This window comes from Cucumis sativus, chromosome 5, assembly GCF_000004075.3.
Source record: "Cucumis sativus cultivar 9930 chromosome 5, Cucumber_9930_V3, whole genome shotgun sequence".
In the NCBI taxonomy this organism is placed as follows: domain Eukaryota; kingdom Viridiplantae; phylum Streptophyta; class Magnoliopsida; order Cucurbitales; family Cucurbitaceae; genus Cucumis; species Cucumis sativus.
This window is the reverse complement of record NC_026659.2, coordinates 29,760,689-29,788,624: the sequence shown is the minus strand read 5'-3', so window position 1 is coordinate 29,788,624 and position 27,936 is coordinate 29,760,689. Positions and strand designations below refer to the sequence as shown.

Here is a 27,936-nt window from a genome sequence, read left to right as displayed (position 1 = left end):
AATATTAATATTGACTTAAAAGACTAACTTCAAAGACAATATTGAAGGCTATTTGGTATAAAATATTCAACAACAAAAATAAAGGAAAACTAGGAGTGGGGATTGGGCGAATTAGCAATAATGTGGACTTGGACCTAATTAGGGAAATGAAGATTAAGCAGAACAATTTCTTTTTCCTTTTGTTCATATTGCTACAACTGTGTCATGTTTAATTAGCACTTTTGGTTTGGGACTCTTTTCTCCATAACAATAGCCTAAGAAATCCATTTGTAAGCTTCAATTTAACGGTTCAAACAAGCTCTACTTTATACTTTTTACCTGCTGTTGACGTTGAAAAATTAGTCACATTTTTACTCGCCCTCCTTTTAGAATATCCCACTTACAATTAGAATGAACCCTAAACTCTCTAAATCCTAGCAAACACTTAAACACTTCAAACATAAGAAAATTTACAACTACTGTATGAAAATCCGAACTTGTTTTGTTGTTGTATTGTGTTGTAGTAGATCTATTATCTCAAATACTAAATTGCAATTGTCGGTTGTTGTCTAAGATTAATCTCAAAAGTACACTCGTTTATGGAGTGAAGACAATTTTTTTGCTCAAAACAACATAAACAGGAAGAGGATGGAAGAAAAATATTGTCAGATCTGAAAAAAAAATCGAACCATTCATTATATGAAGCAAAAGGAAGAAATATACATATAAAGATGTTGAAATTTTTTTAAATATATATGAAAGTACTAATCCATTAATCAAGAACGATACTAAAAGAAAATAGTTCTTTTATGTGAGTTGCCCATCCAAAGCTGCAATGTGAATGAAGTTTCTTCTTCTCCCACGACCACCGTTTGAAGAAAGTTAAAATTAAAGCTAACTCAAAATTGTCTAACATGACAAATAAGGTATAGTTGGAGTAATCTCGACGAGAAAGAAAGTTTTTTTTGAATAAGGTATAGTTGGAATAATCTCGACGAGAAAAACAAGTTTTTTTTGTTTGAATCATTAAGTTGATTATAACCATTCGGGAAGATTTAAAGAAAAATGTTTTGTTATAAAATTTTTAGATGAGAAATATCAAACAATATTTTAAATCTATATATAGTGATAGGAAACTTTAAAAGAGAACAATAATCACACATTAACAAGAATTAAAGGCTTGGTTGACTTATTTCCACAATTGTTTGAAGTTTTATAGTTATAATTTTGAGTTACATCTGATTTTAAATTGATGTTATTAATTTTCTAAATATTTTTAATAAACACTAAAAAAAGGTCAATCTAAATAGGTTTAAATTCAAATTCAAATTGATGTAAAACAAAGAATATATCAATCAAACCTCTCAAAAGATTATGAAATATAGTCAACATTTTGGAAGAAAGGAAAGAAAAGAAAAAGAGAGGCAATACCCTTTTAATGTTTTTTTTCAAAAGAACCTTTCTTGGAGAAACTTATTTGTATAAAGGATTAAATTAAAAACATTTGAGTTGAATGGTTTTAATTGCTTGCTAATTAATAAATTAATTTTTTTCTAAGTTTTATATCCCAAAATTTCGCTAATTATCATGCAAAACTAAAGGGACATTTTTTAAAATAACAAAATAAATTAAAATATCAATGATATCATTGACTATCCGTGATAAAATTTACTAATTTACTATAGGTTCTAAATATTTCATAAATTTTGTCATTTTTTAAAATTCTCCCATTATAAATGTATGTTCAAAATTTCTTGTATTGAAAAATTCAAATAGAGAAGTATGCATGCATATATGGAATTTTAGTCCATTCTCATTTGAAGTATAAACTTCCATTAATCAAATTTAAAACATTGGTCAAAATATCCATAATTTAATCCTATACATTCAACCACAAACAGAGATTACAAGCACTATATTATTGTATTGAACTATTTTTTTTTCTTTTTTGAAAATAAAACAAAATAAAACTGTGAAGTTTGATATCAATATAGTAGAACCATTTGAGTTGAGTTGTGTTTATTATGACATATAAACATTAAACTATTACACGAATAGTATGGTAAAACATTTTTTCTTTCCTTTTCTAAAACCAAAATAAATAAACCAAAATCAAAGTAAGTAAAATATGTCCTATCAAGTTTAGTCAACCATTTTAGAAATTTTTATTAAACCTAAACATAACTTAACTGACTAAAACATAGGAAACTTTAGGTAAAAAATGTGTAATATTATATATGGTAAAAATTTGCTAGAACTTTGCTGCCTTCACATTGGAGGGATTATGTATTTCTACTAGAACTAACCCCTTTTTTGACTCATCCATCATATGTGAATTTTCTTCCCCAAAGAATACTTCCAATCAAATAGAAAATTTATAAATTCAACCTCTCAAAGTCTTAAGTAATTTATATAAAAGGGGCAAAGATCTTTTGAAATAACATCCATCAATTTTTGTAATAATAAATGAGAGCTATGGGATTTCAAGGGCTATCATTATTCTTCACCTTCACTCTTTTTCTTATAATTTCCCTCTTCCCTTTAATCTCATCTTCTCAGCCAAAACCTGTGGATGGATTGGTGTTTCTCAAAAACCTTAAAGGATGCAAGAAAGGGGATAAAGTGGAAGGAATTCATCAAATGAAGAAATACCTTCAACATTTTGGGTACTTGAACAATGATGTTCATATTCGTTCTGAATCTAGTGATGATGAGTTTGATGAAATCCTAGAGTTCGCCGTCAAAACTTACCAAATCAACTACAATCTTAAGGTCACGGGAACTCTCGACAACTCGACGCTAATGCAAATGTCGAAACCTCGATGTGGGGTTGCGGATATTATCAACGGAAAGACAAGTATGAAATCAGGCAAGAGATTTGTGAACCAACATAGAAAAATAAGTGGTCATTTCCATGAAGTTTCCCACTTTGCTTTCTTTGAAGGAAACCTTAGATGGCCAGATTCCAAATCTCACCTCACTTACGGTAAATTTAATGTTCTATTCATATTCTTTTCATCACCAATTTTTTTTCTTTCGAATTTTAAGGATTTTCATACTCTATTAGAAAAATATAGGATTTTATCTAAAAAAAACAATATCAACTTCTAAGAGAAGAAATAATTATGTAGTTCATTAAGATTCATGTTTAAAATAAGAAAATATCATGAAAATAAAGAGAATATATTATTTTATTTTTAAATGAAAAAATGAAAAAATGAAAAAGACATGGTTGCTAGAATTAATAAAGATACATCACAATCGTTTTTATTTTATTTTCAAATAGAAGTTATGCGTAAATTAGATGGATAAATAAAAGAGTACGAAAGAGAGGCAAAAAGAAACATCTTCCAACGGAGAGACTTCCTCATCTTTCTAAAATGATATATTAGATTACTCATCTTATTATCAATTATCTATTTATAATACAAATTATTATAAATATTGTAGATTTTTTCGTCTATTTTGATAATGTGATAGTATCGTTGAATTGAAAATTTTAAACTAATGAGTTGTAGTAAATGTGAATTAGGATTCCTCCCAGGAACTCCGTCAGAGGCGATAAGTCCAGTGAATCGAGCATTTACGACATGGGCTGCAAACACTCACTTCAGTTTCTCCCAAGAATCAAAGTATGAAAATGCAGACATCAAAATTAGTTTTGAAAAAGGTGACCATGGAGATGGCTTTCCCTTTGATAGTGTTGGAGGGGTGTTAGCCCATGCTTTTGCCCCCACAGATGGGCGATTACATTTCGACGCAGTCGAGCATTGGGCCGATGGTGCTGTTCCTAAGTCTTACGATATGGAGACCGTGGCACTACATGAGATCGGACACCTCCTCGGCCTTCATCACAGCTCGGTGGAAGGAGCCATTATGTGGCCATCCATCATGGGAGGAGCTACCAAAGGTTTACATGCTGATGATATTGAAGGCATTAAGGTTTTATATACTACTTCTTGAGAAGTAGTATTGATTTTAACTTTGTATTACACTTCTAAACTATATAACCAATAATTATTTTTTCCTCACTTATAATAATCCACACACACATATATAGGACATTTCATTTGTTGTAAGGAGAGATGTGAAGCTTTCCTACTTTAGTTATCAAAACAACAGTGACCTGACATTGTATTGTTTTTATCAATTCAAAATTTAATAAAAATCTATCAATTGAGTTTTTTGTAGTATTTCATTTGAGATGTCTCTTTTACAGTCTTTTTTTGTTTGTTTCAAGGAGAGAATTTGTCACTAATTTAACACATCAATTTTCTTCTTTATGAACTTCTTACATTGAGAACTCCACGACATCACAACTCTTCGAACTTCCTAACTCTACTTCTTGTCCTGCACCTCGTCAAAGTTTACAATGGCAGCCACTCAGACATTTTATAGTGTTAAGGCAGTTTATGGACTCAACCCATCTTATTCACTTATTTTCTTATTTCTATCATTGCATCTCTTGTAAAAGCCCAAAGGTCGAAGTTACTCGTACATGATAGAGTTTTTAAGAAGAGAAATTGTAATTGATTGTAATTTTAAGAATAATAATTAAGGATATAACAACATTTTAAAAAAAATTGCAAATATAGCAAAACTATCGTTAATAGACTTGTATAGCTGATAGACTCATATGATCTATCCGTGATAAACCAATATTTGCAACATAGTCTATCGTTGATAGACTTCTATCATTGATATAATTTGACAAATTTGGCTATATTTGTAATTTTTTAAAAATGTTACTATTTACTTAAGTATTTTGAATCTAACTGCTAAATTTGAAATTATCCCTTTTAAAAACCCGCTCGAGCCTAATAATTAGTTTCCATCCCAAAACAGTTAGACTTGGACTTTGGACCATAAAGCTAGTCATGGCCCAATTTACCACCATCAACTTATATAGATAGATAAATGGCAAAATTTGAAATTTACTTTCTACAAATAGCAAGATTTAATTTTAATTATAAAAATGGGAAAAACATAAAAAATGAAATAATAAATTGTTTCAAATACGACTTAAATGCCCCTACTCATTGTGAAAACAAAAATACACCATAATTAAGATGCAGATAGTAGAACAACATCAAATCAAAGCATTTTTATTTTTTTCTAAAAACAAAACCCAAAACATCAAACAAACACTCAAAACCCTAAATTTCCTCACAAATGGTTCCATCTTCTTCATCTCCATTGTGCCAACCTCCCATCAGCCCAAAAACATACATCCATAGAATTAGAATCGTTGAAAACCAGTGCACAACGATATATACTACAAATCATCAAAAAATGCTGCAGAACTCTGCTCTCTCTTTTGTCTATGATTTAATGGAAACATCTTTTTTTTCGTTTTATACAAAATTATGGTTTGAAAACATCATCTTCTCTTCTGTCTACAACCTTCAATTTTAAAAATGAAAAAAAAAAACTTTGCTAAGAGTTTAAACTCTATTTCAAAACGTATGGATATTGAAAAAATTGTTTTCATATTTTAGATAAATGAAACTAAATCTAATATAACAACCAAATATTTACTATTTTATAAAAGTTAAAGTTGACAAGTCATATTTATGATAGCTAGAAAGGAGACTCGTACATTTTTTAGTTTGTCATTTATTTGTCTGTAAGCTTGAATTTTGAGACACATCTCACCTCAACCAGAATTCATTCTTCTAAATTCGTGATTGACCTAAAAATCTTTCATCCTACCACTAAATAATCTAAATAATTATAATGACAAAAGAGCAATATTATGATCTATCATGACATAGTTTTGTAGGATTTTTATGTAAATTAAATTAGTTGGTTATATTCCTTGAAAGAGTGCATCTTTTCGTATAGGAAAGTAACTTCAATGATGTGTTAAAACATTAAAATAAAAATTGATGGATATATTATATCTATAAATACATTAACAAATTCAAAATCTGGTTAATTTACTTAATATACCACAATTTGGCTAAATAAGTAAACAAAATCTCAATAAATGAATAACCTTATATATAAAAAACAATGTATTTTATCTATTTTTATTTTGTAAGTTCATGGTGGAAAAAAGGTAGAATATTTATTTAATTTACACATATCTTAATTATTTATAACCCACTATTGTTATATTTTCATTAAATGAGATATTTTATATCTCTTTTACAAAGAATATCTCTCAACTAAATTTAACAGAAAAGGTAAGTTTTTGTTTAAAAAAAGGTATGGTTTCTTTCCAAAAAAAAGAAAAAAAAAAAACAAAGAAAATAAACGTAATTTATTTATCCCAAGGAAGGAAAGAGTAGGTTTTACCAAATTCCAATTTTCATGCTATGCTCAATTTTTTTTCCTTTTCTTCTTCATGCAAAATTTCTCTTTAAAAAACCCTAAAATTCCTTTCCTTCCACATCAATACAATTTCTAAACTTTTCTTAGCAACGATGGTCAAGTCCCTCCAACTGCTCTTCCTTGTTCTCGCTTCGATTGCATCTCACGTAATCTCCATAAACAACCAAATTCTATCTCCTCGACGTCTCTATGGATGTCGTAAAGGCGATAACGTAGAAGGAATCCACAACATTAAAAAATACCTTCAACGTTATGGTTACTTATCACACAACACGAGTACTGATTCCAATATCATTGAACTCAACAGCAACAAGTTCGACGACTCCCTAGAATCTGCTATTAGATTATACCAGAAATGGTCTCACCTCAACGTAAGTGGGATTCTAGACCAAGAAACATTGGATCAAATGTTCCAACAACGATGTGGAATACGAGATGTCTTCAAATTTAACTCAAGTAAGAATCTTGAGGATGATCTTGAAATGTCATCTCATTACGTTTTATTCCCAAACAACGAAAAATGGCCAGATTACAAACGCCACCTAACCTACATGTTTACCAACAATTTTCCAGTCGACTTTGTGCCATCGGTGACTGAGGCTATGGCTCGATGGGCAGCCCAGTCACTATTCACATTCTCAGAAGCTTCGGATGCCCAAAGTGCTGACATTAATATCAGCTTTCAGGTAAAGGATCATGCAGATGGGTCTGCTTTTGATGGACCTGGAGGAGTTGTGGGTCATGCTTTTGCACCAACTGATGGGAGATTGCACTTAGATGGCGACGATAGTTGGTCGGCAGGGTTGGAAGAAAACAAGTTTAATGTGATGAATGTGGCACTTCATGAGCTTGGACATGTTCTTGGTCTTGCCCATAGCACCCTTCCACAAGCTGTCATGTGGCCCTATATTGATTCCAATGCTTTAAAGAACTTGAATGATGATGATATTGCCGGACTTCATGCTTTGTACCCTTAAAAACACCCGCATTTAGTTAGACATGCATCTTGGATTGTGTTTCTATTTAATATATGCAACTGATTAAAGAGATTTCTTTTTCTAAGAAAATACAATTTCTTTTAATATTTTGTTTCCTTTGTTAATGGGGTTTGGATTGTAAGTGAGTATTACTCTATTTTATGCACTTTTAAAATTAACACAGCTAAATGTATGCTTTTTCCATATTTATCTTTTTTTCTCCCCGTGTCATGTGAAAGGCCACATTATTGTAGCCGGATGAAAATATAGTTCATATATAATAACAATGCTAGAAAGCAGACCAATATATTTCAAAGAAAATAAACATTTGAACCATATTTTTCTATGCTCAATAGGTGGCACATTCGAGAGAGTTATTTTGAAACGATAAAAAAGTACTTGTCTTAGGTTTCAAAACTAGCTTGAACCACATACAATGCTTTTAATGGTATGAAAGGAGAGCCGTGCATTTTGATAAGTCATATTTATGATAGCTAGAAAGGATCGAAGAGCCGTACATTTTTTGAGTTTGCTATTTGTTTGTCTGTAAGCTTGAATTGAGGGACACATCTCAACTCAACCGGACTTGGTTGCTCTTAATTCGTGATCGACCTAAAAACCTTTCATCCTAACACTAATTAATTATGATGACAAAAGAGGAATATTATGATGTATGATGACATAGTTTATGTAAATTAAATTAGTTGGTTGAGGCCGCTTTTCAACTAGAAATTAGAAGGAACAATATAAATGTGTAGATTATTTAGTAAAATTGGAACAACGATTAGACTAACTATAAATTAGGGAAATGATCATTAGACAGTTACGTAAACAAAATGACTAAATCATTTTGTTTTAATATATTATAATTCTTATATTTTGCACTCTTCGCTTTCACCAACTCAACCTTCAATGCTTTCAAAATTCTAATATATATATATATATTTAAAATTAGAAATATTACTTTCCCTAGAAAAATCCTAATAAATATTTCTTTTTATATCCTTTTCTTTATTAACGGTCCAAACAAATTCTACTTTAGAAAATCACTTTGTAATTAACCAAATTCATTCAACAAGTAAAATTAAAACATATTGTGATCTCAAATATAATATATACGTCGGAGAGAGTTTACGAACCCAATGCTATAAGATGATTTTTTCTTAACTAATCATTTAAAGGAATAAGTACACCCATCGAAACCTCTTTTCTTGTTAAAAATTGAAGTAGGTATTTGAATATAACTAAAATGACGACTTAAGCCAGCCCTAATTGACATAATACATTACCTCAATTCCAACCGACAGCCTGGACAACCAGAATATTACCTCAAGTATAGACCTAAGTTTTATATCATAATGTCATTCTCATAGACTAATGTGTATACTACATATAATTGAAATCATAATTTGTGACCTAAGAAGTGTGAAATTTTGCAGTGTTGTAATTATATTAACATAGACAACAAAGTATGCAAACGATAAATTTCATAGTTGTCAAGTGCGGTCTCACCTTAGTTTTCCAATGTAAGAGCTACTTGATCTCGAAATCTTTTCAGCATCCATTGAGATAATATACTCCGTGCTAATAGTTCTTCGTGTATGCTTTGCAGAAAGAAGAAACTTCCCATTGGAATACCGAAACTATAAATAAATTGAATGGCACCAGAACAATATACAAATTCCAATTAACAAGCCTATTAATAACAGAAGTTGGAAAATGATGTAGAAGAAAGGAAGAAGAAGACTAACCTCAAATCGTTGGTAGATGAAGAACCCTAAGCGACTGGAGTTGGAAAATGATGTAGAAGAAAGGAAGAAGAGTCTTTGTTCTTACATTAAGGAAACTCTTCACCAAGTAGTTTCAAATGTGAAAAGTCCTAACTTTTTTGGAGCGTTGCCTTATAGATGACGACGGTGCCAAAGGTACAGCAACAATGGCGATTGAACAGAGACAACGATGACGTGTCGTCGATTGAATGGAGGGCGATCGTGCGTGTGGCAGTAGTGCTTGAGCAAAAGAGACCGAATGTGGGTATCACATCCGTTGGTGGGATATTCACACATGCAGATGAATGGCCATTGTTAAAAATGGTAGAATATTTATTTAATTTACATGTATCTTAATTATTTATAACCCACTATTATTATTTTTTATTAAATGAGAGATTTTATTTCTCTTCTACAAGAATATCTCTCAACTAAATTTAACATAAAAGGTTGGATTTTGTTTTTTAAAAAAGGGTATGGTTTTTAACCAAAAAAAGAAAAAAAAAACAAAGAAAATAAACGTAATTTATTTATCCCATAAAGGAAAGAGTAGGTTTTAACGAATTTCAATTTCCATGCAATGCTCAATTTATTTCCTTTTCTTCTTCATGCAAAAGTTCTCTATAAAAAAACCCTAAAGTTCTTTTCCTTCCACGTTAATACAATTTGTAAACTTTTCTTACCAATGGCTTTCAAGTCTCTCCAACTGCTCTTTCTTGTTTTCGTCTCCATTGCATCTCACGTAATCTCCAAACACAACCCAATTCTATCTCCTCAACGTCTCTATGGATGTCGTAAAGGCGACAACGTAGAAGGAATACGTAACATTAAAAAATACCTTCAACGTTATGGTTACTTATCACACAACATGAGTATTGATTCCCATATCATTGAACTCAATAGCAACAAGTTCGACGATTCCCTAGAATCTGCCATTAAATTATATCAGAAATGGACTCACCTCAACGTAAGTGGGGTTCTAGACCAAGAAACATTAGATCAAATGTTCAAACCACGATGTGGAGTACGAGATGTCTTCAAATTTAACTCAAGTAAGAATCTTGAGGATGATCTTGAAATGTCATCTCATTACGCTTTATTCCCAGGCAACCCACAATGGCCAGATTACAAACGCCACCTAACCTATGTATTTACCAACAATTTCCCAATTGACTTTGTGCCATCAGTGACTGAGGCTATGGCTCGATGGGCAGGCCAGTCACTATTCACATTCTCAGAAGCTTCGGATGCCCAAAGTGCTGACATTAATATAAGCTTTCAGATAAAGGATCATGCAGATGGATTGCCTTTTGATGGACCTGGAGGAATTGTGGGTCATGCTTTTGCACCAACTGATGGGAGATTGCACTTAGATGGCGACGATAGTTGGTCGGCAGGGTTGGAAGAAAAAAAGGTTAATGTGATGAATGCGGCACTTCATGAGCTTGGACATGTTCTTGGTCTTGCCCATAGCACCCTTCCACAAGCTGTCATGTGGCCGTATATTGAATCCAATGCTTTAAAGAACTTGAATGATGATGATATTGCCGGACTTCATGCTTTGTATCCTTAAAAACACTCATATTTACTTGGATACTCATCTTGAACTGTGTTCCTATTTAATATAGACAACTCACTGAAGAAATTTCTCTTTCTAAATAATTACAATTTCTTTTAAAATATTTTGTTTCCTTTGTTAATGAAGTTTGGATTTTCATACGAGTATTACTCTATTTTATGCACCATTTAGAACGAAAGATAAAACAACTCAGTATACTAGTAAATTTGAACGATGTTCTAAATTAAGATTTATTTCTTTATTAGGTTTTCAAATGCTTTTTTTGGACAATTATAATCTTATCATAATCATTAATTATATAAAGTTTTCGAAATTAAATTCAAATTATTTTCTTATTTACATTATATTCAATTTATGTTTTAAATGATAACTTCCTTATTTATGCCATTAATTAACGTAACTTAATTATGAAAATTATTTGGAAATAGTTTATTAATTTAATATAAAATGAAATCTTTTCTAATATAGAATAAATTAATAATTAAATATAACTTTATATCATTATTTTCATCACCACGTTAAGAATATGTGAAATTTATTCTGGTGTCGATGTCGACGACGACTTCAACTTCTTCATAATTCAATTTATGTATTTTCTTCCATCAATTTTGGTGTTTTCAATATCGATCTTCAACTTTGGTCTTCACTTTATCTCAAAATTTTGTTTTCTTCAAACTTTCGGTTAGTTGTCTTTCTTAATTCCTCGCAAACATTCGTAAGTTCATTACATCGTACTTTACCTAGATATTGCTTACACATATATTTCACTTTTTATTGCTAACAGTTTATTCCATTATATTCCTTACACATATATACCACTTGATATATACAATATCACATATTCAATGATATACAGTAAGACGTCCGAATTTTTTCATTCGTTAATGTTTTTTTTTGCTGTTATTTTGTTTATCATATATTAATATTAAGTTGTTAGTCATATAAACATTTATATTTTAAATATACTGTAAACTACAAGTAATAAACTACATAAAATTATATGTTTATATAGTAAATATTACTAAAACATTAGTAAATGACACATTCTCAATGTATCTATTAATATTTTAAATGATGAATATATACTTTAATATATTTGTAAGATATAATTGGTTTGTTATGTGATTTAGTATACATATATATCCAATCTTATTTACAACTTTAATATATAGTGACATATAGTTTTAATATTTTTTTGGCAGAATGGCAAGAGAATTGCAGACTATTTTGATGATTTTTTCAATGAATCTAATAATTACATTCGTTTTAGTGTAATAACCCAACTTTTCTATCTAAGTCGAAGTCATTATTTTAATTAAACAAAACACATTGATTGACACAAAATATGGTGAAATTTATTTGAAATCATAACGATCAAGGAAAACGTTGTTCGAGCCCAATTTCAAACAAATAAAATTCTAAAAGTACTGTTTACAAAATAGCTATCTATAAATTCAGTTCAATCACATAAAAAAAAATTAAAACCATAAGTGGAAGCAAATTGTTTAAAGAAAACTAAGTCCCCATCTGACAGTCACGCGTCCTTCTTGTCACTCGTCGGTTTGTCTCTCGTATTACCCTTTGGTGGTGGCAAAAACATTGCCCTGTTGTGTCACTCTCCACCTGTGACTGCTTTGCCCAACCTTAGTATATCTCAAAGGACAATGATAAGTTGTATGCCCCTCTTGCCTACACTTGAAGCAAATCCTAGTCCCAAATAAACAACGATCCAAGTGGCGCATTCCACAAGTGTTGCACATGGTTTCTCTTTGGCAGCTTCACCAACCTCAACGGGGTTTGATTGGAAACGGCGAAAGTCACTACCTGATCTCAAGTTCCTCTGAGGAACTTCAACAGACTTCTGATCTGCTTTCCTCTTCTACCCATATGACTAGGATGATAACTATACATCTTTTTTGTTTTTTCTTTTTTTTTTTTGTAGTAAATTAATAATTATGATTAATCAATGTCACAAGTGTAACAATACCTCTAGTTTGCAAGTCTTGAGCAGGACCGCAAAAACAAATAAAAAAAAAAGATTGATGAGAAGAAAAGTCACTCAAAATGTAGTTATTGTCGTCATTTTTGTCACAGTAGTAGAAGTTGCACAGTTCCACTATTTTTTCAATGATGTGACATTATGTTGTTGATAAGAATTATTCTGCTTGAAGATAGTGACTTTATTAGGTAATAATATAAAGTAACGTCATAATGGAGTTTTAAATTTAGCAGATAGTTTCTATCAGTTATAAACCTTATTATGAAGTTTATCGTCGATAACTTCTATCAACGATAGACTTCAACATTTATATTAACAAAACTTTTTCTCAATAGAATGCACAAATTAATACTAATTTGCAATGATTAACATGTATAATACTAATTTCTCAATGGGAACACAAAAGGGACATAACTAAAATATGAGGAGGTAATGTGACTGTGAAGTTTTTCACCGTTATGGTTTATCTTTAATAAACTTTAACATCCATTGAAGAGTTGCTACTATTTAAGAATATAAAGGGACACAATTTGCAATATTCAACCTGTGGTCTAACACTTTTCTATATGAATAGAACAAAATCAAATAAAATGTGAAGTCTATCATTAACTTTTCCTATCATGGAATATCCACTAAACTAATATAATGCAATATCCATTTACTCAATGAGAGAGTTGCAAATAAAAAACAAGGGACAAATCAATCGGTCACTAGCAATATTATAGTCTTTTGCATTGTTCAACAATTTCTTTGATCGGTTAAGTTGTCTCTTCGCTGGCCTAATATTGTATTTACGATTCAAAGTTTTTAGTTAGTTAGGAGCATTTAAGACAATGTTGCGCCTTTTTTTTTTCAAATTATTTTGTTTTACAATTTTGTCCATTTAAAAATATTTTTGTTATTTGTTCAAAGTGAACCTTCTATTTTGTCATTATTCTTGTTTGTTCTTGTGATAATATACCTTATACTATCAACTATAACATTAAAGCCCATAATGCATAACGTTAAAACCCACAAAGCCTAAATAGAAATTTGTTTCAATCAAATGAAATTGAGATGTGATCAAGATTGGTGAACGCAATTCGAAGAGACACCATCTTGAAGGAGCATAAGACGATGATGTAAAGAATTATTCCACTTTTTTGAAAAAACCATTGCAGATAAAACCTTATACTCTCAAATAGAGATAATTAAATATTATTTTAATTGTGGTTGTATTACATACATACAAGGATAATTATACATTGAAGTGTTCAAACTGATAAAGGTGTGAAATATTAAGTTCAAGTGGTTTTAATTTAAACAATTATTAGTTAATCAATGAAAAAGAGAAAATACCCACATATATATACTATCACTCATACAAGCATATCACTGATAGGCCATAACCCTAAGAAACAACACACAAACTGGAAACAAATTAGCATTTTGAAGAAGCAAGTTAAACATCCTAATATAAACAAGTTCAACATCCTCCAAATCTATTAATCAGTGATAGAAACATATCACTGATAGACCATAAGCAACATCCCACACAAAAAATGCACATTAAACTAGAGCTTTCTACTAACTTTCTAAGTCAAACAATTAAGCACTTCCAAGTCTATCAACGATTGAAATATATCACCGATAGACCTTAAGCAACAAGAGATAAAAAAAATTGACATTAAACTAAAACATCTAATAACAATCACAACACAAACATATTCCAAGTCAAACAAGCTAAACATCTCCTAAATCTCTATCATGGATTAAAACATATCACCGGTAGACCCTATGCAACAACGGATAAAAGATGCACATTAAACTAAAACTTCCATTAACAATTCAAGACAAACAAGTTAAACATCTTTCAAGTTGATAGAAACATGTCACTGATTGAACCTAAACAACAACACATAAAAATGTACATTAAACTAAATCATCTACTAACATCCTAATGCAAACAAACAAAACATCCCTCAAGTCTATCAGAGATATAAACATATCACTTATAGACCTTAACCGTAAGTAACAACACATAAACTAAAAAACAAACAAAGCATAGCCAAACCGAAAATGAAGAAATAAATTTAAAAGAAAAATAGAAATAGAAGACAGAAAAAGAAGAAAATTTATTTCAAACAGATTCTGACCAAATGGAAAACGAAAATAACTTACGATTTCAAACGAAAAGCAAAGAAGTTTTATAGATGATGAAGTAGAGAAATCGAAAATAAGGTGGACAATGAAACGAAGGTATTAGAAGACCAAATGAAAGTGGAAGATGGAAGGAAAGCGTAAAGTGGTGGAAGTGTGAAGGCACCAGAAGTGGAAGATGAAGAAATCGTAGAAAGTCTATTTTGAAATCAGAATACGAAGGAATGGAAGAGTGAAATGGATCTTCTTCTCCTTGTTGTTGGGGCATTTTGGTCTTTTACCTAGCGTTGTACTTAAGATTTGCCATAATTGCAATTTTCAAAACATTTTGCTATATTAAAATGTTATATCCCTCGAGTCTATATTAAAATGGCATTTTGCTATATTAAAGTGGAAGAGTAAAATGTTATATCCCCTGTGTCATCCCTTTTACTATACTCTCAATTTAACGTATGAATATTTGTTGTTAGTACTTATTCATATTAGATTAAAAGGATACATCTTTTTATATTCTACGAGCATTTATGAAATACATCAAAGATATATGGATAATTAGTAAATTTATGAATATATTGCCATATGAATGAATATTTTCATCTTTGTTGTTACCTACATCTATCGACAGAGGGATATAACATTTTATTATTAGAGAAAAAATTATGTTACAGATTCAAATGCGCCAATAATAAACGGAAAGAGTTTAGGTAAACATAAATTCTTTAATAAGTTTATGAACAAAATCATAAGTAACGTAAATAACATAAATGTGAAGTATTGAATAACATATTCAACACATTCTAGCATTATTGTGTAAGAAAAAAAAAAAAAAACTCGTGTTTACATTCTTAATTAATAAAAGAATTCCATATATGATCCTAACTTCGAGAAAAGAACAGAAAATGTAATAGAATAAAAGTGGTTAGATAGCATACAAAAACACTATTGTTGATTTTTAATAGCGTTTTCGAAATGCTGTCGTAGTCGATGTTATTGAAAGTCCATGACTTTTCATAGCATTTTTACACGTTGTGCAAAACGATATAATATATCTCTATTGATAACACATATATGATGCTATAAATGCTTTTTATAATGTGAAAAAAAACCTATTGAAATTTGTATGGAGTTTTTTTATTGCGTTGGAAAAATCGTTATCAAAATGATTCAATAGCGTTTTCAATAACATTGGAAAAATGCTATAAAAGACCTTTTATAACGTTTTGTATTGCGTTCAGAAAACGTTATCAAAACGTTTCAATAGCGATTTCAATAACATTTAAAAAGCATTATCAAAATGTTTCAATAGTGTTTTAATAATATTGGAAAAAGTTATAAAAAACTTTGTGTAGCTTTTTTTATTGTGTTCAGAAAAATGTTATCAAAACAATTCAATGGCTATTTAAATAACAATGAAAAAAATGCTATAAACCATTTTTTTAGCGTTTTATGAAGGTTGTCATAGCAAAAAGTCTTTGACTTTTAATATGGATTTTTGTAGACCTATTAATAACAATATAAAAAATTGATATATTATAGCTTTAATTCACTGTTATGGAAACGTTTCATTATATTGAAAAAGTATCATAAAAAAATGTTATAACAATAAATAGACTAGATATGTTATTGAACGTCTTTTATTTTTATTAACATTATTTATTGTAATGGAAAATAAAAGTTATAAATACCAAATTTTTACCCACAAACTTTATCGTTGATTGACCCTCTATAGCATTTTTTGTAATAATACAAACATAACTATAATTTATCTAATAACACCTGTCCAATATTATTATTGTAAAATCAAATTATAATCATATAGATATTTATATCGTAATTTGCCATACTAAGAAGGTATAGTTCACATTCATCCAAATCCACAATCATATATAATTACAATCCAAATATTTAAATTTATAACATACAAAAAAAAGAACATTATATACATTCAAAAGTTTAAAATAATCAATCCTAAGTTCGAACAAAGTCTTTAACTACTAGAACAAGTAAATTGTTAATTCAAATAAAATGACTTCATATATATAATTCCAAAACTTTGATAGGATAAAAAAAGATGTTTAAATTGTAGCAATACCAAAATTATCCCACATATATGTGTTGTTCCAATGTTTTCTCCACACAACCATCACCTAACAAAAGAAAAAAAGAAATATCATTATCTAACTCTAATAATAAATTAGTTAAAGAACTAAATAAATACCTAATTCACAAAGTAACTAAGTGATTTAATTCGAACATTCATGATCCATGATTCATGACCTTGACGTGGAATAGTTTGAAACAATTTAGGTTGGTTTATGCACAAATTAACACCATTAATACCATTACTTTCCAAGAGGAAAATATCTTCAATGATATATGAAAACATTAAAATAAAAATTGATGCATGTATCATCTATAAATACATTAACAAATTCAAAATATGGTTAATTTACTTAAAATAGCACAATTTGGCTAAATAAGTAAACAAAAAATCTCAATTTATAGGTTCATGGTGAAAAAAATGGTAGAATATTTATTTAATTTACATGTACTTAATTATTTATAACCCACTATTGTTATATTTTCATTCAATGAGAGATTTTATTTCTCTTTTACAAGAATATCTCTCAAATAAATTTAACAGAAAAGGTAAAATTTTGTTTAAAAAAAGGTATGGTTTTTCTCGAAAAAAAAAGAAAAAAGAAAAAAAACAAAGAAAATAAAAGTAATTTATTTATCTCACAAAAGCAAAGAGTAGGTTTTAACGAATTCCAATTTACATGCAATGCTCAATTTTTTTTCCTTTTTCTTCTTCATGCAAATTTTCTCTATAAAAAACCCTAAAATTCTTTTCTTTCCACATCAATACAATTTCTAAACTTTTCTTAGCAATGACGTTCAAGTCTCTCGGATTGCTCTTCCTTGTTCTTGTCACCATTGCATCTCACGTAACCTCCAAACACAACCCAATTCTATCTCCTCAACGTCTCTATGGATGTCGTAAAGGCGACAACGTAGAAGGAATCCACAACATTAAAAAATACCTTCAACGTTATGGTTACTTATCACACAACACTGATTCCCATATCATTGAACTCAACAGCAACAAGTTCGACGACTCCCTAGAATCTGCCATTAAATTATATCAGAAATGGTCTCACCTCAACGTAAGTGGGATTCTAGACCAAGAAACATTAGATCAAATGTTCCAACCACGATGTGGCGTACGAGATGTCTTCAAATTTAACTCAAGTAAGAATCTTGAGGATGATCTTGAAATGTCATCTCATTACGCTTTATTTCCAGGCAACCTAAAATGGCCAGATTACAAACGCCACCTAACCTACGTATTTACCAACAATTTCCCAATTAACTTTGTGCCATCAGTGACTGAGGCTATGGCTCGATGGGCAGCCCATTCACTATTCACATTCTCAGAAGCTTCGGATGCCCAAAGTGCTGACATTAATATAAGCTTTCAAATAAAGGATCATGCAGATGGGATGCCTTTTGATGGACCTGGAGGAGTTGTGGGTCATGCTTTTGCACCAATTGATGGAAGATTACACTTAGATGGCGACGATAGTTGGTCGGCAGGGTTGGAAGAGAAGAAGGTTAATGTGATGAATGCGGCACTTCATGAGCTTGGGCATGTTCTTGGTCTTGCCCATAGCACCCTTCCACAAGCTGTCATGTGGCCTTATATTGAATCCAATGCTTTAAAGAACTTGAATGATGATGATATTGCGGGACTTCATGCTTTGTACCCTTAAAAACACTCGTCTTTACTTAGATACACATCTTGGACTGTGTTCCTATTTAATACAGGCAACTCACTAAAGAGATTTCTTTTTCTAAAAAATTACAATTTCCTTTAATATTTTGTTTCCTTTGTTAATGAAGTTTGGATTTTCATTGAGTATAACTCTATTTTAAGCACTTTTTAGAACGAAAGATAAAAGAACTAAGTATACTAGTAAATTTCACCAATGTTCTGAATTAAGATTTATTTCTTTATTAGGTTTTCGTATATTTTTTTTGGACAATTATAACATTATAACCTTATCATAATTATTAATTATATAAATTTTTTAAAATTAAATTCAAATTTTTTTCTTATATACATTATATTCAATTTATATTATAAACGATAACTTCTTATTTATTCTATTAATTAATGTATGACTTATTAATTATGAAAATTATTTGGAAATAGTTGGTTAATTTAATATAAAATGAAATAATATAGAATAATTAAATAATTAAATATAACTTTATATCATTATTTTCATCACTAGGTTAAGAATATGTGAAATTTATTTCGGTGTTGATGCCGAGGACGACTTTGATTTCTTCGTAATTCAATTTAGGTCTTTTCTTCCATCAATTCTAATGTTTTCAATATCGTTCTTCAACTTTGGTCTTCAATTTATCTTGAAATTTTGTTTTCCTCAAATTTCCGGTTAGTTGTCTTTCTCAATTCCTCGCAAACATTCGTCGGTTCATTACATCGTACTTTACTTAGATATTGCTTACTCATTTATTTCACTTTTTATTGTCAACAGTTAATTTCATTATATTGCTTACACATATATACAATATCACATATACAATGATATACAGTAAGACGTCCGAATCTTTTCGTTCGTTAATGTTTTTTTTTTTTTTTGTTATTTTGTTTATCATATCGTAATATTAAGTTGTTAGTCATATAAACATTGATATTTTAAATATAAGTAAACCACACGATTTTTATATAGTAAATATTACTAAAATATTAGTAATGACACATTCTCAATGTATCTATAATATTCCGTGAGTACATCATACATACATACTATTATTTTACATATATTTTAAATGATTAATATATACTTTAATATATTTGGTAAGATATAATTGGTTTGTTATGTGATTTAGTATACATATATACCCAATCTTATTTACAACTTTAATATATAGTGACATATAGTTTTAATATTTTTTGGCAGGATGGTCAGAATTGCAGTCTATTTCGATGATTTTTTCAACGAATCTAACAATTACATTTGTTTTAGTGTAACGAACGCCCAACTTTTCTATCTAAATAGAAGTCATTATTTTAATTAAACAAAACACATTGATTGACACAAAATATGGTAAAATTTATTTGAAATCATAACGATCAAGGAAAACGTTGTGCAGACCCTATTTCAAACAAATAAAATTCTAAAAGTACTGTTTACAAAATAACTATCCATAAACTCAATTCAATCACATAAAAAATATTAAAACCATAAGTGGAAGCAAATTCTTTTAAGAAAACTAAGTCCTCATATGACAGTCACGCATCCTTCTTGTCCCTCGTCGGTTTGTCTCTCGTATTACCCTTTGGTGGTGGCAAAAACATTGCCCCGTTGTGTCAATCTCCACCTATGATTGCTTTACCCAACCCCAGTATATCTCAAAGGACAATGATAAGTTGTATGCCCCTCTTGCCTACACTTGAAGCAAATCCTAGTCCCAAATAAACAACGATGCAAGTGGCGCATTCCACAAGTGTTGCACAACGGTTTCTCTTTGGCAGCTTCACCTACCTCAATGGGGTTCGATTGGAAACGGCGAAAGTCACTACCTGATCTCAAGTTCCTCTGAGGAACTTCAACAGACTTCTGATCTGCTTTCCTCTTCTACCCATATGACTAGGATGATAACTATATATCCTTTTTGTTTTTTTTTTTTTGTAGTAAATTCATAATTATTATTAATCAATGTCACAAGTGTAACAATACCTCTAGTTTGCAAGCCTCGAACAGGACCGCAAAAACAAATAAAAAAAATGATTGATGAGAAGAAAAGTCGCTCAAAATGTAGTTATTGTCGTCATGTTGGTCACAATAGTAGAAGTTGCACAGTTTCACTATTTTTTCAATGATGTGACATTATGTTGTTGATAAGAATTATTCTGCTTGAAGATAGTGACTTTATTAAGTAATAATATAAAGTAATGTCATAATGGAGTTTTAAATTTAGCAGATAGTTTCTATAAGTTATAAACCTTATTATGAAGTTTATCGTCGATAACTTCTATCAACGATAAACTTCAACATTTATATTAACAAAACTTTTTCTCAATAGAATGCACAAATTAATACTAATTTGCAATGATTCAACATGTATAATACTAATTTCTCAATGAGAACATAAAAGGCACATAACTAAAATATGAAGAGGTAATGTGATTGTGAAGTTTTTCACGATTATGGTTTATCTTTAATAAACTTTAACATCCATTGAGAGTCACTACTATTTAAGAATATAAAGGGACACAATTTGCAATATTCAACCTGTGGTCCAACACTTTTGTATATGAATAGAACAAAATCAAATAAAATGTGAAGTCTATCATTAACCTTTCCTATCATGGAATATCCACAAAACTAATATAGTGCAATATCCATTTACTCAATGAGAGAGTTGCAAATCAAAACAAGGGACAAATCAATCGGTCACAAGCAATATTCTAATCTTTTGCATTCCTCGACAATTTGTTTGATCGGTTAAGTTGTCTCTTCGCCGGCCTAATATTTTTAACATTCTTCACTATATTTCTATAGTTTTCATTTTCTTCTTTTCTTGAATGACCTGAAATGATAATATTGGAATTAAAGCTTCTTAGTAACGTAAATAACATAAATGTGAAGTATTTTATAACATATTCAAAACATTCTAGCATTATTATTGTATAAAAGAAAAACAAAATAAAAGTTGTGTTTACATTCTTAATTAATAAAAGAATTCCATATAGAATCCTAACTTTGATAAAAGAAAAGAAAATGTAATCTAATAAAAGTGGTTATATTCCTTGAAAAGTGCATCTTTTCGTATAGGAAAGTAACTTCAATGATGTGTGAAAACATTAAAATAAAATTTGATGGATACATTATATCTATCAATACATTAACAAATTCAAAATATGGTTAATTTACTTAATATAGCACAATTTGGCTAAATAAGTAAACAAAATCTCAATAAATGAATAACCTTATATATAAAAAACAACGTATTTTATCTATCTTAATTTATAAGTTCATGGTGGAAAAAAGGTAGAATATTTATTTAATTTACACATATCCTAATCATTTATAACCCACTATTGTTATATTTTCATTAAATGAGATATTTTATATCTCTTTTACAAAGAATATCTCTCAACTAAATTTAACAGAAAAGGTAAGTTTTTGTTTAAAAAAAGGTATGGTTTCTTTCCAAAAAAAGAGAAAAAAAAAAACAAAGAAAATAAACGTAATTTATTTATCCCAAGGAAGGAAAGAGTAGGTTTTAACAAATTCCAATTTTCATGCAATGCTCAATTTTTTTCCTTTTCTTCTTCATGCAAAATTTCTCTTAAAAAAACCCTAAAATTCCTTTCCTTCCACATCAATACAATTTCTAAACTTTTCTTAGCAATGATGGTCAAGTCCCTCCAACTGCTCTTCCTTGTTCTCGCTTCGATTGCATCTCACGTAATCTCCATAAACAACCAAATTCTATCTCCTCGACGTCTCAATGGATGTCGTAAAGGCGACAACGTAGAAGGAATCCACAACATTAAAAAATACCTTCAACGTTATGGTTACTTATCACACAACACGAGTACTGATTCCAATATCATTGAACTCAACAGCAACAAGTTCGACGACTCCCTAGAATCTGCTATTAGATTATACCAGAAATGGTCTCACCTCAACGTAAGTGGGATTCTAGACCAAGAAACATTAGATCAAATGTTCCAACAACGATGTGGAATACGAGATGTCTTCAAATTTAACTCAAGTAAGAATCTTGAGGATGATCTTGAAATGTCATCTCATTACGTTTTATTCCCAAACAACAAAAAATGGCCAGATTACAAACGCCACCTAACCTACATGTTTACCAACAATTTTCCAGTCGACTTTGTGCCATCGGTGACTGAGGCTATGGCTCGATGGGCAGCCCAGTCACTATTCACATTCTCAGAAGCTTCGGATGCCCAAAGTGCTGACATTAATATCAGCTTTCAGGTAAAGGATCATGCAGATGGGTCTGCTTTTGATGGACCTGGAGGAGTTGTGGGTCATGCTTTTGCACCAACTGATGGGAGATTGCACTTAGATGGCGACGATAGTTGGTCGGCAGGGTTGGAAGAAAACAAGTTTAATGTGATGAATGTGGCACTTCATGAGCTTGGACATGTTCTTGGTCTTGCCCATAGCACCCTTCCACAAGCTGTCATGTGGCCCTATATTGATTCCAATGCTTTAAAGAACTTGAATGATGATGATATTGCCGGACTTCATGCTTTGTACCCTTAAAAACACCGCATTTAGTTAGACATGCATCTTGGATTGTGTTTCTATTTAATATATGCAACTTATTAAAGAGATTTCTTTTTCTAAGAAAATACAATTTCTTTTAATATTTTGTTTCCTTTGTTAATGGGGTTTGGATTGTAAGTGAGTATTACTCTATTTTATGCACTTTTAAAATTAACACAGCTAAATGTATGATTTTTCCATATTTATCTTTTTTCTCCCCGTGTCATGTGAAAGGCCACATTATTGTAGCCGGATGAAAATATAGTTCATATATAATAACAATGCTAGAAAGCAGACCAATATATTTCAAAGAAAATAAACATTTGAACCATATTTTTCTATGCTCAACAGGTGGCACATTCGAGAGAGTTATTTTGAAACGATAAAAAAGTACTTGTCTTAGGTTTCAAAACTAGCTTGAACCACACACAATGCTTTTAATGGTATGAAAGGAGAGCCGTGCATTTTGATAAGTCATATTTATGATAGCTAGAAAGGATCGAAGAGCCGTACATTTTTTTGAGTTTGCTATTTGTTTGTCTGTAAGCTTGAATTGAGGGACACATCTCAACTCAACCGGACTTGGTTGCTCTTAATTCGTGATCGACCTAAAAACCTTTCATCCTAACGCGAATTAATTATGATGACAAAAGAGGAATATTATGATGTATGATGACATAGTTTATGTAAATTAAATTAGTTGGTTGAGGCGGCTTTTCAACTAGAAATTAGAATGAACAATATAAATGTGTAGATTATTTAGTAAAATTGGAACAACGATTAGACTAACTATAAATTAGGGAAACGATCATTAGACAGTTACGTAAACAAAATGACTAAATCATTTTGTTTTAATATATTATAATTCTTATATTTTGCACTCTTCGCTTTCACCAACTCAACCTTCAATAATGCTTTCAAAATTCTAATATATATATAAATATATTCAAAATTAGAAGATATTACTTTCCTTAGAAAAAGCCTAATAAATATTTTCTCTTTATATCCTTTTCTTTACTAATGTTCCAAACAAATTCTACTTTAGAAAATCACTTTGTAGACATTTTACATTTTATTTTCCTTATTATTTAGTTACTACATCTGTAATCTTTTTTTAGTTTCAAAATTAGGAAATTACCACATGTTATTAATCATAAACTTAAAGTACATTACAGATCTTATTTCATTGATGAAGTTTACAAAGAACAAGTATTTACTATTTTCTTAAAATGTTATTATATAAAACGAAAACAAAAGAAGTTGAATGCAATGCACCAAAATTTTGTTTATTCTTTTGTTCTGTCTTCTAGACTTTCGTTTTTCTAGCTTAAGGTTCAATCTTGGAATTAATTCTCTCTTCCCAAACTTAGTAATCCTTTAAAATAAAAAAATAAAAAATAAAAAAAATTATTGTTCATAACTTCTCAACTTCATTCCTATAAATAGGTCAATCCTTTCTCACAATCTCCACCAAACTTGTAGTATAATAATTCATTTTATAGTACTTATTAACACAACAATAGCCTTTACTGAAGAGAGAGCCATGGCATTCGAAACATTATTATCATTCTTAACGACCTCTTTTTTTCTTGTAATTGTCCTCTTCCCTTTGATATCATCTTCTCATCCAAAGAGTCATCTTTCCAATGGATTGGTGTTTCTAAAGAACCTCAATGGATGCAAGAAAGGTGACAAAGTAGAAGGAATTCACCAAGTGAAGGAATATCTTCAACATTTTGGCTATTTGAATAACTATGTTCAAAATTATTCTAAATCTTTTGATGATGATGAGTTCGATGGTGTTTTAGAGTCCGCCATTAAAACTTATCAACTCAACTACAATCTCAAGGCCACAGGTACTATCAATGCCAAGACGCTAGATCTTATGTCGAGACCTCGATGTGGGTTTGCCGATATTGTCGACGGAAAGACGAGGATGAAATCGGGGAAGAAAATGGTGAATCAACATAGAAAAATAAATGGTCATTTTCATAGTGTTTCTCACTATGCTTTCTTTGATGGAAACCCTAAATGGCCTGCTTCCAAATCCCATCTCACTTATGGTACATTTTATCTTCTATCCATATATAATTTTGCGTGCATTTTTCATCTATATTACAACAATTTGGACTTTTTATGACAGAAAAATAAAGACAAATTAGGAGAGAGAAAAGTCTGCAATAAAACTTAAACTGACTTTTTTTCTGTGAAAAAAACAATTCGTTATCAAAATTTTCAAAATTTACTAAAAATTTTTATGTCACAAATTTACGATGGTATAAATAATTATCATTAAAGTTGGATTATAACAAGCTAGATTTTCTATTTTGATAGCACGTTAATTTGATTGTTGAATTTAAACTTATTCTAAATCTTTTATTCACATTCTTAACAGGATTTCTTCCGGGAACCCCATCGAAGGCAGTAGCTACGATAGGTCGAGCATTTAAGACATGGGGTGCAAACACTCACTTCAACTTCTCCCAAACATCTCGATACAAAAAAGCCGACATCAAAATAAGTTTTGAAACTGGCGACCATGGAGATGGCCATTCCTTCGATGGCGTTCGAGGAGTTATAGCTCATGGTTTTGCACCAAGAGATGGGAGATTACATTTCGACGCAGCCGAGTCATGGGCCGTCGGTGCTATTGCTGATTCGTTTGACTTGGAGACCATAGCTTTACATGAGATCGGACACCTTCTCGGCCTCTATCACAGCTCCATCGAAAGGGCTATTATGTGGCCAAGCATCATGGAAGGATCTACCAAGGGTTTGGATGCCGATGACATTGCAGGCATTAATGCATTATACAATGCTAATTGATCTTGATTAGTGTACGCCTATTATTCTTCTGTTTATTTGTTTTTTCGTGTTTTACCAAGGTTCTTGTTTCTTTCTACCAACGTAATTCAAATTATTGTTTCAGTTTTCAATCAAATGTGTTTATCAACTATAGTAAGCTTATAGTATATGTGATAAAAGTGGTTTAATTGAAACCCACGCCCTCGGGATAATTTAATCCAACACAATGTGGTTTTTCAAAAGAGATTTTATAGAGATAGAGAATTTAACGTTGGAAAAACTAATGGCTCACGCTTCTTATGAGATAGGTGTGTCACTTCATTCATTGTCCAAATTGGTTTTGAGATGGTAAACCTCGTACAACCAAATATAGCATCAAAATCATAAAGCCTAATTATAAATGTGGTTCAATCAAAAGAATTTGAGATTTAATCAAGATCGGTGAACACAATCTGAAGAGGCACCATCATGAGAGAGCATTAAGATGATGATATTAAGAATTATTCCACTTTTTTGAAAATATCATTGCCGATAAAACCTCATACTCTCAAATAGAGATACATATTATTTTAATTGTGTTTGTATTATATACATACAAAAATTATATATTGAGGTGTTCAAATTAATAATGGTGTGAAAGTTAAAACCACTTAAACTTTATACATATACAATCATTAGTTAATCAATGAAAAAGAGAAAACACACACATATACATATACATACACACACATATATATATTTTGTATTTCTAGCATTCTTAGAGCTTTACATCAATATAGGTTAAGATATCTTGAAATAAGTGGAAGACTAATTACAGATCAATTGATTCCTCTAGGTACAAAAACCTGTGAAAATCTATAATTCCAAAAAAAATGCAAATCCTTTTTATGTTTATCATTTATGAACGTATCAACACCATGGATATCATCCAGAAAAAGTTTCCAAACACATGCCTAAACCCAAACTGGTTTGTGCCTCTCAAAAATTGAAGATATATGAATCATCTCTTCCTTCACTGTGGAAAAAACGGCAACCCTTGGGGATATAATACAAAAGGAGACTGGACAGATCATCGAGAACAAAAATGCAAAGTCTCTATGCCTGTCAATTTGTGACCTCAGACACACAAATAGGAAGAATATTATCATCTTCAATGCAGTGGTGGCTCTTCTATGAACAGTTGGGTTGGAGCGAAACAATAAAATTTTCAACAACATACATAAAAGCACCACACAAACTCTTGGGAGAGCATATGCACGTTAGTTGGTTTATTTGTCAAATAGACACATTCAATTCAAAGACTATAAGCCAAGCACTATCTCCGTGAATATTATTGCTTTAACAAGATAAGGAATTTTTGTATTGGGACTTATCTCTAGACTTTGCTACATCTTGTAATACTTCCATATCAATAAATTTTCGTGGTAATTGGGTGTTTTATAAGAAAGCCTGCAATGGATTTTCCAAAAGCACCTATTATCTAGTTCGTTTCCTGGTTCAAAAGAAAGTGGAAGACTAATTACACCAATCAAGAGATGATTCTGCAAACAATCAAGAAATTGTTGAATTTGCAGAATCCCCAAGAAAGTGGAAGACGAGTTACACCAATCAAGAGATGGTTTTCCATAAGCACCTATTATCTAGTTCGTTTCCTTCACTTGTGTTATTGGTCATCTCTCATTTATTTCTTGTTCATTATTTATAATTATAGTTAATTGATCTATTGAGTACACATTTTAATTTTATGCCAAATAAAATCTTACTTTTTCAATTTTGTTTAGGACAGTAATAGAGCTTAAAATTTAAATTTAACTGAAGTCATTAGATCATCTTTTACGACGAATCTGTATGACAATTTGGATCAGCAATAATTAATCTATAAGTAGAACGGTGATCAAGTTTAATTTCTTAGATGGTATGCTTGGATGTATTTATTGACCCAAGTCGTATTATTTTTTAAAGAAAAAATAAAACGAGACTCATAAGTGCAAAATTAAACCATCCCAACAAATTT

General features: G+C 30.4%; 6 protein-coding genes across 6 annotated transcripts; all 6 read left to right on the top strand.

The window, feature by feature from the left end:
- The first annotated feature begins 2,440 nt into the window (after positions 1-2,440).
- Positions 2,441-4,172, top strand: LOC101214559 (metalloendoproteinase 3-MMP). Its single transcript, XM_004142409.3, has 2 exons — positions 2,441-2,965; positions 3,512-4,172. The coding sequence occupies exons 1-2, from the start codon at positions 2,446-2,448 to the stop codon at positions 3,940-3,942; spliced, it is 951 nt and encodes a 316-aa protein (XP_004142457.2). The 5' UTR covers positions 2,441-2,445; the 3' UTR covers positions 3,943-4,172.
- Positions 4,173-6,407: 2,235 nt separating this feature from the next.
- LOC105435711 (metalloendoproteinase 1) lies at positions 6,408-7,292 on the top strand. Its single transcript, XM_011657974.2, has one exon. It carries the CDS (start codon positions 6,408-6,410, stop codon positions 7,290-7,292), a length of 885 nt encoding a protein of 294 aa, XP_011656276.2.
- A 2,454-nt stretch (positions 7,293-9,746) lies between these two features.
- Positions 9,747-10,634, top strand: LOC105434382 (metalloendoproteinase 1). The gene has a single exon (XM_004142410.3). It carries the CDS (start codon positions 9,747-9,749, stop codon positions 10,632-10,634), a length of 888 nt encoding a protein of 295 aa, XP_004142458.3.
- A 7,035-nt stretch (positions 10,635-17,669) lies between these two features.
- Positions 17,670-18,551, top strand: LOC116403958 (metalloendoproteinase 5-MMP-like). Its single transcript, XM_031885907.1, has one exon. The coding sequence runs from the start codon at positions 17,670-17,672 to the stop codon at positions 18,549-18,551; it is 882 nt and encodes a 293-aa protein (XP_031741767.1).
- Positions 18,552-22,229: 3,678 nt separating this feature from the next.
- On the top strand, positions 22,230-23,114 carry LOC116403957 (metalloendoproteinase 1-like). Its single transcript, XM_031885906.1, has one exon. The coding sequence runs from the start codon at positions 22,230-22,232 to the stop codon at positions 23,112-23,114; it is 885 nt and encodes a 294-aa protein (XP_031741766.1).
- A 1,546-nt stretch (positions 23,115-24,660) lies between these two features.
- Positions 24,661-25,943, top strand: LOC101215525 (metalloendoproteinase 2-MMP). Its single transcript, XM_004142413.1, has 2 exons — positions 24,661-25,180; positions 25,513-25,943. Exons 1-2 carry the CDS (start codon positions 24,661-24,663, stop codon positions 25,941-25,943), a joined length of 951 nt encoding a protein of 316 aa, XP_004142461.1.
- Positions 25,944-27,936: the final 1,993 nt, after the last annotated feature.